This window comes from Colletes latitarsis, chromosome 4 (assembly GCF_051014445.1).
Source record: "Colletes latitarsis isolate SP2378_abdomen chromosome 4, iyColLati1, whole genome shotgun sequence".
Taxonomy (NCBI): Eukaryota; Metazoa; Arthropoda; class Insecta; order Hymenoptera; family Colletidae; genus Colletes; species Colletes latitarsis.
Window position 1 is genome coordinate 35,885,147 of NC_135137.1, and position 15,255 is coordinate 35,900,401.

General features: G+C 41.6%; 1 protein-coding gene across 4 annotated transcripts in view; it reads right to left on the reverse strand.

Annotated features, from left to right (window-relative positions):
* Positions 1-9,271: 9,271 nt before the first annotated feature.
* Positions 9,272-15,255, reverse strand: part of LOC143341014 (uncharacterized) — a 47,357-nt gene continuing 41,373 nt past the window's right edge. For all 4 annotated transcript variants that reach the window (XM_076763517.1, XM_076763516.1, XM_076763515.1 and 1 more), the window contains one exon: positions 9,272-13,512. In XM_076763517.1, the coding sequence (XP_076619632.1) occupies positions 13,333-13,512 (180 nt within the window). In that variant the 3' untranslated portion in view covers positions 9,272-13,332. The remainder of the gene's footprint in view (positions 13,513-15,255) is intronic.

The following is a 15,255-nucleotide window of genomic DNA, read 5'->3' on the forward strand; positions in this document are numbered from 1 at the left end:
ACTACTACGTGATTTCTGGATGGATACTCGTAATAGAAAGTTCCCTAAAACTATAGAGGCATTTTTATTTCCAGAAACAGGAGAATTAAAAATATTTCTTCAACTAGACAAACACACAGCTTTTTTATCCCTGATAAATATACAGGGTGTTCGACCACCCCTGGGAAAAATTTTAATGGGAGATTCTAGAGGCCAAAATAAGACGAAAATCAAGAATACTAATTTGTTGACGGAGGCTCTGTTAAAAAGTTATTAACGTTTAAAGTTCCGCCCGTTCTGAATTTTTTTCTCGAAAATGCGCAAGATTTCGGGGGTATGTCTATTCATCAAAAATGATTGTAATTGACTCCTGCAACCGAAAATAATTTTTCCAGAATGATTTGAAATTTTTTTTTCCGTCTAAAAATTTCACACCTCGAATTTTTTCCAAGAGAGTGGGTAGGATTTCGGGGGTATGACTATTCACCAAAAATGATTGTAATTGACCCTCGGAACTAAAAATAATTTTTTTAGAACGATTTGAAATTTTTTTTTTTCGCCGAAAAATTTAGGCACTGTCGATTTTTCTTAAAAATTCTTTTTTCATGTTTAGTAATTTTGTTTGACGTCCTACGGAAAAGTTGTCTAATACTTTTCTGTAGGTACCCATAATCTCTACTTCAGAAAAAAGTTTCATTGAAATATATTCACAATTGTAGAAGTTATGGCTGTTTGAAAATTGGATCATTTTTATGGGGTTTTTCTCATTTTACGGGGTCAAGGACCAACTTTTCGAATATTTTTACGATTTGTACATATTCTCCATCAAAATACGCGTAGTTTGCTTTTTTAAACATTAAAATCGTCCAATCCGTTCAGAAGTTATGACGTTTTAAAGATTCGCATGTAATTTACTGGAAGCATTTTTGGCCTGAAATTATATTTTCGCTAAGGAATTTTTTTCTCGAAAATGGTTAGGATTTCGAGGATATGTTTATTGACCAAAAATAATTATAATTGGACCCTGCAATCAAAAATAATTTTTTTAGAACGATTTGAAATTTTTTAGTTTTGTCGAAAAATTTCACACCTTCTCGAATTTTTTTCTCGAAACTGGGTAGGATTTCGGGGATATATCTATTCATCAAAAATGATTATAATCAACCCTTGCAATCAGAAATAATTTTTTTAGAACGATTTGAAAAATTTTTTTTTCGCCGAGAAACACCACCTACCCGAATTTTTTTCTTGAAGGAGGGTAGGATTTCGGGGATATGTGTACTCATAAAAAATGATTGGAATTCAGCCCCACAACCAAAAATAATTTTTTCAGAATGATTTGAAATTTTTTAATTTAATTTTTTAGTAACTTTTTAACGAAGCCTCGTTCGAGAAATTGATATTCTTGATTTTCGTCTTATTTTGGCCTCTAGAATCCCCCATTAAAATGTTTCCCAGGGGTGGCCAAACACCCTGTATAATTTCGAAGAGTCTTCCCATTCGCTATCAACCCCATGACATACGATTTAATTGCAAGTAATTTTTCAAATGTATGTTATTTATCTTAGTTTAAAGTTCTCTATACATGCAATGCTTGCAAAGAGAACAAATACTCGTAACAGAGGATCCTACAACGAGTCGAATTCGTAATTGCAGTTAATAATTTTTGGAGTCGCGGGCAAGGCAAATGGGGACTCCGGTTATTTGGATGGAATTGGCTGTTTCGGGGTAGATAACCGCGGAGACAATTCGTTCTTATTAACGCGTGGTGATATAGGTATCCTCGCAGACGGTTTGCCAGCATCTAATCTACGAGCCTAGCACGCGACAGCGTCTTACGGCCACCACGAGACTCACAGAGGGCGTCGTGTCGGACAGGCATCGGGGGTTGATTGGTTTGCGGTCGCATCCCTTAGTAATGAGGTCCGCAGATGGCACGTCTCAGGAAACCCATTAGGCCGATTCTAAACACCGGAACCACTCCGCGCTGATCGATACAGATTAACCGGAGCTTGGAGCCTCTGGAGATGCTCGAAGATTATCGAAACAAATTGTCGACGACCATCGATCTTCGTAATCGAATGACAGCGCTCCCCTCCCCCGCGATCCGGGTCGGTTTTATTCAAATTCATAGACGAACCGCGTGAAATTAAATTGATTGAATTTCTACGTGTCAAATGTTTGTTTACTGGAGAATATTTCCTTTTATGATTTCAGTTCTGATATTTGCGACGAGAAATAGATAGACGGTTTATATCTTATCCGTTATTCGATACTTTTACGTAGATAAGAATGTTGATCTTTGCGCGTACGTATGTTTGGTTTGTCAGAGTTACCGTGCCTGTGTGGGTAAACATTTCTAATTAAATTTTTTAGATCGATCAATGTCGAGGCTGATTTAAACTGGCAAGAATGTACTTTTTTAAATTCGACGACCAATAACATTGATAGAAATATGGTTACAGTTGCACGTTTTATTTCAGAGAATACGTAGATTCCTTCAGATTCAACTCGAATCTCCTGTTCTCGTTTGTCACAAATGCTGTTCAAAGTATCACATTTTCTACGTTAACGTTGCGCCTAGCTCACTGTGTTGAGTCGCAGATAACTATAAATTACTATCAAGTGGGATTTTTTACTGACAGCCGCTAATATTACGAGGTGACTCACTTTAAAAGCAGTTTGTCTTCGCTCCTTGAGATTTTAAGATAACGAGAGCAATGTACGTAACGCGAACGTGTCACTCCACTTATCGTAAAACTTTGCCACGTGAATGTGAATCACTCGGAACCATATATCAGCGAACGTTACACAAATCTCCGCAATACTGATTGATTTCACATTCCTGTTACTATGTTTCCTAATCTACACGCGCTTTCGACTCGAATATCGATATTCCAATTACCATACATTCTACCGTAAGATTAAAACATTTTTACGTTTTTAATCCGAGGCATTTCCACTTCTTTGTGTTTTCTTTCGAAAAATTAAAAACCCCATTGGAATCGCGATTATCTCAAAAAATATTCGTTATCCGACCAACGTTCAGAATTTCAATGAAATCTCTATTACGATTATTAAATTAAATATAATTGAATATATACTTACTGAAATCGTTTCGATCGAACGGTACACGCACGGCGGAGCTGTAAATGAGTGAAAGATCGTCGACGGATAGGAAAGAGACAATCGAACTACGCTCGAAGAATCACCCGAACGTCCATTATTATACTTTCGGTGTGTTCACATTTATTCAATAATAAAAAAAATCAAGTACAATTATGGTACGGCGACACATAATGACACCGCCGCAATCAACGTTGCATAACGTTACGATATATCGATAACTATATAAAAGTGAAAAAATCTGTACAATGAAAGACATGCGGGTAGCGAAGAGATGCTCCCGTCCCTTTGCGAACTCCCAATGGTCGACGCCACGCCTAGCGAAGGGCGTCGTTGCGCGAGAACCCGATGGAAAACAAAGATCGAGAGTTCAAGGACAGAAAGGGTGGTGAAAACGTAAGAGCCTAAGGGGTAGAAGAAGTGAGCCAAAGAATGGAGCGCCGCGACGTCTTCGAGGCGCCGCGTCGACCGACGGTCGGGGCAGCGGACGCGAGAACAATTCGTAAAAGTAATCGACCATGGGGAGTGATAATAATTACAGAACGTTAAGATTACAGAATAATAATAATAATATTAATAATAATAATATTCAGATAATAATTCAATTATATAATAGATAATAGATAATAATAATAGATAATAATAATACACGTTCGCGTAGCACTTAAAATCATAATCAATAAAATTAATAACATAAAAAAATTGTCATAAACTAAAATCAAAAAAGTAATCAATAACGTATGATCTGTAGTGACTTAAATAACACAGCATCGTATGATCCGGCGCGTCGTTCTTGCCCGTCGGTCGTTGGATCACGATCGTCGCGATTTCCAATCTCGAACGAACCGATGTTGAAGACGGACCGCAGACGACCGTCGGGCAAACACGCGGCCGTACGTTCGTTTAGAAGTAAAGTAAAGAACCTCGACGGAAACGAAGAAAGGAAGAGCGGAGAGGAATGGAGGGCGGAGAAGGCGCGTGAAAGGAGAGGAAACCAGAGATTAATCGAACCGAAGGGAGCGCGAGACGCCACGGCGGTTCTTCGCGTTTCGGCATTCTTGTCGAAAGAACAGCGAAAACAGTGGAAGAACGCGGGCATCGCGGTCGGGAAGGATCGAGACGAGAATTTCGAGGACGCAAGAACAGAAAAAGAAACGAAGAGAAAAAAAAAAAATTGAACGGTCGAAGAAAGGAGAAAAACAAAAAATAAATTAAACGGGTACCGTTTCATTTCTCGCTTACATTGTGACCTAAGGGCGGGTAGGGGGGGGGCGGGGGGAGGGTCCTGTTACATAATACGATATACGCTTGTAAATAACATATCACGTGACCGCCGTACATCTTCCGTCCTAATCACTCGCATCGGGACAGTCGTCAAACGAAAAACGCAAAACTCTAAAAGGAAAGAGAGAAAGAAGTCTTATTACACACACGTACGATACAGTAGAAAAATTGTTTAAGCACCTCAAGCGTTGTGCAACGGCTCGCATCGTTTCCCTCATCATTTATTTGGTCGCTTCTTTGGATTGGTCAGCTGGACGAAATTTCATTTCAAAATATATGTCTATATACTTGTATTACTTTACCCGCGGTTATCGCGTCGAAATAAACGACGCCCCTAAGCATCGCACGATATAACGTATATATTTATCTCTGTGTGTTTCGTTCGCTGTTCGTTCCTTCCATTTTTTCCCAACGTCGTGTTCGTTTTTCACATGTGTTTGTTTGTTTTTTTTTTTTTTTTTTTTTTTTTGTTCGCTGAAGCGTCGAACGCACGCTGTCTTTTCTTTTCTCGATTGCTCCTCGGGCAGAAAAAAAGAAGGAAAAATATTAAGTGTGAACAAGTTTTCATCTACGTGTCCAGACTCTATCACAAGGTGGCTGCGAGCTTTACAAACGGCTTGAGAGACGTCGCGTTATCCTTTTCTGTCTACTTTTTCGATATATAACTTTTTCTTTCCTTTTCTATTCTCCTTTCGTTTCGTTTCGCGAGATTTCCCCGAACGGCACACACTTCACTCTTCCGTCGCGCTGGGCATCCCAAAAAAGAAAAAAAAAAAATCTTTTCTCTCGCACACACGCTCACGCACACGCTCGCCAGCTTTCTCCGATCCCTCTCTCTCTCTCGCAATTAATGATACGAACAGATCGCGGCGGTCTATATGGTCCACGGGACATTTGGCTACAGGTAACGTATTTTTTTCTGGCTTTTTTTTTTTTGTGTTTTCGTTTAATTACGCATTTTACGGGTTACGAACATCGTATCTTACTTTATAGCGGAGCACATCAAACAGTTACACAGAGTCGAATACGTCGAATATTTCATAGACGGATGCGGCCTCTCGGGCGTGACTCGTCGTTCCTTGACAACGAGCACCAAAAGGGAGGACGCGAAAACCAGGACTGGGATCACTTTTTCGAATTTCCACTATCTACTCGGATATAAACAATAGTAAAATCAAACTATGATATTACATTTTCCAAATCCTACCAGACTCGGTGTTATTTTCTAGTAAAATGAAACAGTCTCGATAAATTTTTCAGAAAATTTGGAATAATTCGAATAGTCCCAGTCCTCCGTGTCTGGCGCGAAAAATAAAAACCGTTTTAAATCCAATTGACTCTTCGATCTCGTTTCGATCTGTCTGGTTTATTTCGAACACAAGGTATACAATAAATAAAACAAAATAAATATTCAACCGCTGTGGCTCGACGGACGAAACTCAGAGTCACTTCGAGAGATACCGGTTCGGAAGCGGAATCGAAATGGAACGTCGACGCAGCTCTGTATCCGGCGACGCGACACGCAAACGATCGTTTCGAGCTGTTCGAGACCCACTTGTTCCGCTCGGACAAACGAAATTCTCGTGTTTTAATTATCGGTTGGCACCTGGAATGCACAATGGCTGTAGCGATGAATAAATCGCAGTTTCTTAAACGTTACGTTTATACTTCACGATCAACGGTAATACACATTCGGAACAAAACGCGCAACGGTCGATCAGCTTTATTCGTTTCTCTGCTGTATATATTTGTTATTTCTTTTCTTTTTTCTCGTCTCTATGGCAAAATTAGACAGTCTGAGCAAATGAAAACACATCTCCCATTGTCTTTCTCTTCCGTTAGGTCTTACGCGACATTTATACGTCAATTATACTTCGATATTAACATTCATGTTGTGTCTCGTATGTTTGTGTGTGTCTGCGTGTGTACGTGTACATTTGTGTAGAATACGCGTGTACGTGTAATCAAGTTTCTTATACGAATTTTTCATATTTTTTCGTTTCGTTAAATACATTCAAATACATTTCATCTTCGTACCGTCTTTTTATTCGAAACCGAGGCTCGATCGTGACCGCGAACGAACAGAAAGACGGATGAATAAAAAAAAAATCACGAAACACGAAGGAGGAAATATAGAAACTCGCTCTCGACGGGACGAGCCCCGGTTTAAATACTGTCGGCAAACATCAAGTTTATCTACGGTGTGGTTACGTTAATTTAATTGCTGAGTGGGTAACAGAAGAAAGTAGAAACGTAAATTCAAGCCAAGCGTCGCCTCGTTCGAGGTCGAAGGTTCCCGCAAGTTTCGACCTCGATCGACGTTCCAACAACTTCATACGCGATTCATCGGAACCGGAACTGCTTCCAGAGACGAGCAGAATTTTAGACGCAACGTTTATTCGATAGGAAAAGCTACCGAATTATTATATGCCTTTACTCGTTCAACGCGAAACAATTTTTCTTATATAATTCAGCTTGTACTTTTCATCGAACGAATAAAAGTTGCGTGTCTTTTAAAGTTTCGAATGAAACTTTCATTCGTTCAACGCGAAATATCCAATTTTGTCTGTAATTACTGCGTTAGAAATATTGTAGATCATGATCCACGTCAGAATTTCGCCCATCTCCGGGCACGATCCAAAAGTAAGAAACGAGTAAATCTCGAGAAAGGTTATCAAAAGAACGAAGAGAAAAAAAATAAGAAATCGATAAAGACTAGCTCGATTATCTCTGTGCAGCGCAACGGGGGTGGTTATATCGAGGACCTCGCGAGCCGACAGATTACGACGACGACGAGATACACGGTTAATAATAATGAATGATCGATAACGATAGGCTCGCGGGCCAATGGAGCGCGTAACGCGCACAGCGACAATCAATCTTCGTTGCCCTAAACCTGGCTTGCGATCGCGTAGTTTTATCCACATCGAACAGTGATTCCACCCTCGTACTTTAACGTCTCATATTCTTCTTTAAAAAAAAAAAATATTCGAGCGGTGACGATCGGGAACGATCGTCGATGGGATCTCTGTTTCCCGAACGAACGACGAGGAAGAACAGGGGAAAAATAGCCGCGAAAGCGAGAAAGTGGAACGAAACGTACGAAAATGAGAAACAGAGATCATCGATCGACTCGTTCCTCGACACCTGCAGAGATCATTTGAAACTTTCGTTACAGCGCGCATGTAACGTACGATTACGAGCTAACGTTTAAAACGGGAAAAAATACCTTGAAAATGGGGAGGGGATTCGAAACGAAACGAGATTAAAAAAAAGAAAAAAAGAACCGAGAGATTCGGGACACCCGATCGACAATCGGGTTTCGTCTCCGCGCGGATGGATCTTTCTCTTTCTTACTCTCGGTGGGAGGGGATAAAGGGGTTTCGGGGATACATTACAATATTCAATACGATTATTCGTTACGATAATCAGATATTTCATTAATAATTACGAGATCACAGTGACGCTTTGACGTGCGGGGATCTCGGACGGGGGGCTTGCTTTTCGTTCGTCATCGGTTTTGGGCAACGTTTCGCCAGCTAGGCTCCTTTCCTTTTCCTTCGATCGCTGGAGACGATTTCGGCTCGCTCTTTGGATTTCGTAACATCCGGATACTGACTCGTTACGGTCAACCATCCGGTGAAAATGATTCTGATCCGTTTGGGAAATTCGGTTAGAACGAAACTTGTATCGGCTTAACTTGGAATGCAATTCAGTCGAATCGAAATCTTTTAGTTGGAAACGTTTGAAATTTTGCCTCTTATAAATTATGTATCTGAAAAAGTAAGGATTTGCAATCGTTTTGTCTGAATGTTTTGAAGTTCTATTGTAAAGGAGAAGTATCAAAAGTCTGTAAAATTTCTCGAGCAAACGTATACAGTAAATTGTTGGTTTCCCGTACAGTCCAGCGGAGGGTTGACAGTAATTTCGCCCGAATCTCAGAATTTTGTTGTTCGCTCAACGGAATGGAAAACTCGCGATACAGTCTGCCCCTCGCGATCCACATAGTCACAGCTACAGCTTTTATGTCCCAGCCTCGGCTGTCGTTCTCCGATCTTCGTGAACCTCATCGATGAAGAAATTATCGTCTCTAATCGAGAAACACATCCTCCGTCATTACTAGTTCGCGTTCTCCAGCCCTAGCCCTTTCGAGATATACGACTACCACTATAATTTTATATCGCACACGGTACGCCTCGAAACAGCATTTCGATAATAATATATATATATATATATTTCCAAATATACCATTTAAAATATATATATAAGTGTTTTCCATTATACATATATATTTTTATTCATATAATACGTTCTCAAATATGGCTGACTACTAGGCTACGTAAAGAATGCTCCTACAGGGATTTTATCGTTTCTAAAGCGTGGTAAAAATTAAACCGAAAACGAAACGAACGGAGGCTACTGAAAAACGAAAAAAAAAAAATCAAAAAAACTGTAAATAGAAAAAAAGAAACACCAAAACAAACGTTGGACCGGGGATTATGGTATTATCGTACGGGTCCACGAAGATACGGCTATATACAATGCACGTTTCTTACGTGGTTCCCGTGTTATCTTAAATTCCGCGCGTAGGCGTCTATTACTTTCGTTCTAATTTACGTTTTAGTGATTTATTTGTTTTAAATCACTAAAGGACGAATGTACAGGGGATAAAATTTGTTTTGTGTCGGTGCTCTATTTTCTTGTTTCCTTAAATATATCTATCTATATATATTCTTATATATATATATATATATATCTCTTTTTTCGTTCGAAATTGAAAAACAAGAAAATGAAAGAGATTATTAAGTAGCCGCGACTACGACCTCACAGGCCGTCCATTTGGGCGCTGGTTTCACCGCGCTGCAGGAAAACAGGAGTTCATTCTTTTCGTTATTTCCTTCTTTCTTTTTTTTTTTTTTTGTTTGTTTCATTCGTTTTTTTTTTTTTTATTACTATTCTCTTTCTCTTTCTACAAAGTCCACACGTCGCGTGTTTTCCCTCCAATTCCTTTGGTCGGAATGCTATTAATAATATATAACTTTTCGTGTACACGTGCCGCCCGTCACCAGGCGACACGTCACGATGCCAATGGCAATTACTATCTTATTAAATCACAATTGTACGACGATCCTGCTCGCTCTCTCGTTTACCCCCTCCTCGAGTAAATAGAGAGGAGTGAAGAAAATTCAATCGAAACTTAAGAGATCCTAAATGACGAAAGCCGGAGACAAGTTGCTGCTGAACCCCATGGAACGATTTTCTGTCTGACGAGGAGGCTAGACTCTCGAGGGAACCCAACAAACGCACAGCGGTATAACCTTTGGAATATCTCTTTAGAATACGACTAAAAGTACGATCATAACCTCTGATTTTTATGTAAACTATACCTAGTAAACGCAACTCGTATAAATCAATGGAAACGCGATGAAAGAAAGTACGAACGATCCCTAAAGCGCTAAACTTATATGTTACCATCGTATCACAAAGCCGATCGGAAACGCAAATAAGAATGGCTCACCGCAGAACTTGTGCTCCCCAGAAATATGTCCTATTTCTGATCAACGAGTACTATCTCGTGAAATAATACACTACTTTCTACTTACTATATTACTACGTGAACATCGAGACTCTAGTGATTCGTCCGTTGATCGTTTTCGATCCGCGAGACGATGAAAATCGGTTCGTAAAAACTTTTCCCCTTGCTTGTTTTGTTAGTTTATTCGAAATTCTCGGTCAACTATGGGTCAGTTTTTATTGATCCTGGATAATCTACGGTTGGACGATCTATTCTGTTTCTAGGGGACTTGGAGCCTCGGCGACGAGGACGCGCGTAACATCGACATTCTGTGGGGGGGGGTAAAACGAAACGGGATGCGCGTCTACTCGATTTTCGCTTATACAGACACACCTTACGCGTTTAGTTTTAAGACGAATGGCAGTATTATATCTCGCGAGAATTAGTCCGCTGGACGACAGACACATGTCTATATACGCCGTCAACTATAAATAAATACTATTACTTTCTACACGTTGAAATATTCTGACGGAGTACGTCACGAATACCTTATCCGTTATTTAAGGTGGAAGAGACAAAAGGCAAACAAACAAAAATAAAAAAGTAATAATGATAATAATCATAGCGATAATAATAAATGATCGATAATAATAATAATAATGATCGTAATAAACAAACAAAAAAGAAAAAAAAAAAAAAAAAAAAAAAAAAGGTAATTAATAATTAAAAGAGAAGTCTTTACTCGGGTAGACAGAGACAGATAGAGAGACAGATAGAACGGTTCACGGGAATATACTATCGTATCGACAGCCTTATGATGATTTTGGTTTCATCCCTCGTCGGGGCCCAGCGCTGACGCCGGGACCCCGGACGGGGACACTAACTATCCTTTATTTATAAATTCCACTTCGAACTTCCAAGAACGTTCTCGGCACGCGAGAATCCCGTTTCGAGTCGCGAACACAAACAACGAGGGACCCTAAAATACGCTAATACACGAGATCAAACGTTTAAATTACAGATTCGCAAGGATCGACGAGTAACGAAAGAAAGAGAAGATAGAGAAGTGAAACGAGAAAATAGAAGTTGTGGAGAGAGAGAAACTGAAGATCCGGAAACGAGGTGCGAATTTTGTTCAAAGGGGGCGAACGTCGAAACAAAGAGAACGGAAGGAATTGGCAGAGAAAGAGAGTGAGAGAGAGAGCATCGATTGAAAAGAAGCAAAAAAAAAAAAAAAAAAAAATAATTCGCAGGCACGAACTGAGGGGGGGTAGAAACAAGCGAAAGAATCGACAGACGGAGGCATTAGAGACAGAGAAAGAGCGACACGCGGGAGAAAGGGTTGAAGTATCCACCCACCTCCGTTTCCGGCGTGCCGTGAAAGGCGTCCTTCGTGGACGAGGGCGCCACTAAGAGCTAAGCTACCGGAGATCATTCGAAAACTGTCCACGGGAGTCGCAGCTAGCCAATTAAGATGCTGCGATCCTCGACCTATCGATTATCTACTTTAATTATAAAAAACGTCGACTTATTACTGAATTTTATTATTTTAGTTTAAATCCTCTATACAATACGGTTACGTCGCTCCTCTCTCAACGTTACGTGTCCTCGCCCGTTTCCCTACCTGCTCATCGACAATCGTGTTTCTCTTCTCGCTTACGTCATTTTTTTTTTCATTTTTTTTTTTTTTTTTTTTTGGAATACACTGTGTGAGAGACTCCCCGCGAAATACTATCTATGTACAAACGACTCTACTATCGGCCAACCAGGGTGTCCAGCGACTCCGATCGCCGTCGAAAGCTGAGATGAACGGACCCCAAACGCTCGAAACTCGTTCCGGACGGGGCCCATGGAAGCAACGATCTCTTCCACGAGTTGCAATAATCGCCGTAACTAGACCGCGTCTTACGACGGATTATACAACTCCATTTTACACTTATCGAACGTACGCGATAGTTGTACAATCGTGGAAGAAACCCTTCCGCCTATGTTCCCCCGTAACACTAATCATCCTTACCGGGTCTGTTCCCATCAGCTTCCCACGGCACGTGTCTCGGACATTCGCTTTTCACCCGGTTGAACGGCTTAACAAATTAGCCTGATCCGCGCCCCCTTCGAAATGCTTTTTTTCCGGACTTCGCGAGACGATATAGCACGGCGTCATTATATCCCAGACAGAGTTCTATGTTTTGCCAGTATCGGCTAGGTAATCGCGTTATCTACAAGCACGTCAATATACTTCCTACCGACGGCAACGGGACAGATAGGTGTACCTGGAGCAAGACTAACGGGCGGGGGGGTAAAAATGAACGATCGAAAACGGAACAAAACACGCAGAGCAGCTGAAACGTAAAGAACGAAAAAAAAAACGAAAATAAAAACGACTACCTATTTGTCCCGTTCCCGCGATCGCACTACTTTATTTAATTCTCTTTATTTTTATATCCATAATGAGATCATCATTTGATTATTCGGTTAAGTCCTCTTTGGATCTCGTCCTTAGCTCCCCGTCACGCTCACCTGGACCCGTGTCGCGATCCGATCGCCGGGCGGCGAGATTTCCCCGGGGAATCGTCGCGCGTCTTACCTTCGCCGCGTGGGCGAAACAGGATGGCGACACGTATCGCGTCGAACTCGTTCGACCGATAAGCATTCAGCCCCCGCGGCCGATAATGCACTTGGACTTCCCCTACGAGACTGCGTCGCGCGTCGATCGATCGTTCGGCGATCCTGAGTATCGCGAATAACTGCGAGCAAGGAGTCTGGACGACGGTCAAGGACGTCGAGGATCGCGCCTGGAACCGTCGCCGGGTCAGAGCCTCCGCGATCGTCGAGGCTGTAGGAAACATCAAATAGTAATTGGCTTCAGGTAACTCTGACTCTGCGACGGGCGAGAAGCCAATGCGCTTTCGTCCTCGTCGTCCTCGTCGTCGATCGTGCCTCTGTCCGAACCATCGCGTTCGTTTCTGGCGCCATCGACGGAACCTTCGCTGCCCTCCTCGTCCTCGTTGCAGACCGTAGGATGCCGGTCGAAGGGCCAGAAACGAAGCGGCCTCGGTGCAATCTCGACCGTGATACGCGTAATACACATAGAAAATACGGAATCGTAATGCAGATCGTGTTGGTTGCTGCGACAGGACGTTCTCCCGCGACGACCGTTCGAACCGAATAGCAGACTCGAAACGGTTAAACGATGATGTTTCGCGCGTGATCTTTCTAACCGCGGCACAGGTCTTGGAAGAACCTCCGAAAGCGTCGTAACCTCGAAGAGAAATCCCCGACGTGCTGGAAGGACCAGTCGCCGGCTCACCGGACGACGCGGCGTCGCGACGGCCGTCCACGGTGCCGTTCCAAGCGTCGATGATCGTTCTTCGTGTACTGGCATCGCCTTCGTCGCCGGTGACGACGACATGACGAAACCGTAACATCTATCGAAGACGGGACACCAGTCTCCAACCGAGGTAAAGAGCCACCGTCGTCCACAAGGTCTCGCGTAGCGGCGCTGGGATCAACAGCGAGAGGAGGCTGTCCGTGGTGCCGCCCGAGTTGTTGGTGTTCGCGAAACCGGAGTTCAACGCCGGCAGTCTTGACTTCTCGATCTCAGCCGCCTGGAACACGCAATATCGACCGATTCGTAAGCACAAATCCGAGAATAACGGGGACTTTTCGATAGCAATCTTATCGTTTTGATGGATAAAACCGCGAAGGAGGGCTTCGAGATAAGAGAAAGTCGGATGATCGGATTATCGAAGATCGTAGAATTTAAAAAATCAGATTTATCGTTCGATTGAAATGAGAGCTGAAATTATTAATCCAACCTCTTGTAATTTTCTGTGAAAATTTTATCTAAACATAAATATAATAAATCTTCAAATTTGGTGTTCCTATAAATTACAATTAGATACGAAATGTATCGCAGGAAGACGGAAAGATTATTTTGTGATTTATTCATGAATTCCAACATTGAAAATTTGTTACTAATTAACATTAGGTTTCCGCGCGAAAATGCAGTGTAAATCAATTTGTAAAGGAATTCTCGCAGGTACTTCTTAGTCTTACGGATGCTCAATATGCACCCCTCGTGGCAAACAGCGTAATGTAATCCTCCCTAATTCGTTCTAGACCCTTCGCAGCTTGTCATAATGCATTCATTCGTTTCTGTCGAGGTACGACTCGATGCTCAATAGGCCAGCCAGAGATCACGCCATAGGGCGTGAACCGCTATTATGATTATTTACTGGATACGCGTATATCTATTGTCGTATCTCGGAAATAAATCTCATTAACGCCTGGAAGTTATATTCCCAGTAATTGCGTCGACTTTCTGGCATAGAAAACCACCATTTGCGAAAAAAATGCACCCTATATACAAATTTAAGCCCATTATCCATTAAATAAATAATCTAGAATCCAGTGTTCATCGTATAACGGTCATATAATCCATAAGAAACTAAAACTAAACTAAAACTTTTTCAAGTACATAGCGTCAAAATAAATGTTAAAATAAACATAGAAGATAGCAAAAATTATAGTAGGTGATGTGATCATTAGATAGAGGATGAAATGCCCTTTAAAATGAGCGTTCGTACGAGCCGATAGCGTAATTAGTTCCGGAGATATGAGGATTTTAGTTTCAAGTCGATGCGGTGGCTAGTTTCGGAGATAGTATGTAGCGTCAAAGTAAATGTCAAAATAAACATAGAAGATAGCAAAAATTATAGTAGGTGATGTGATCATTAGATAGAGGATGAAATGCCCTTTAAAATGAGCGTTCGTACGAGTCGATAGCGTAATTAGTTCCGGAGATATGAGGATTTTAGTTTCAAGTCGATGCGGTGGCTAGTTTCGGAGATAGAAGCGTTTGTTTACGTTCCGCCGTTGCGCTCGCGCGAGTTCATTGATCTCGCGCGCGTAGATAGTAGCGCGTAGTAAATTCTTGGAAATACTACGCGGAACTAGGTCACGAGAGTCACGTTCGTAGGGTAGGTCAGCGCGACGCACGAGCGACTGCGAGGTCCGACGCGTTAGACGGAGACAGAGATAGTCGGAACTTAAAAAATTACCTTTTACATAAATTGCGATATCTCCGAAACGGGAAGTCGGATCGACAAAAACCAAAAACCGTTTTAAAGAGGAAGGTTTGCCGCCGCCAACAATGGCTTAATTATGGCAAAAGCACTAGTAGTTTCGGAACTGCACGCGTCTAAACTTTTAGTATTTTTAATACGCGTCAATAGGCCTTCGTAAGGCGGAGAGAGCGTGGATAGCGGAATCTAAAAAATTACCTTTTACATAAATTGCGATATCTCCGAAACGGGAAGTCGGATCGACAAAAACCAAAAACCGTTTTA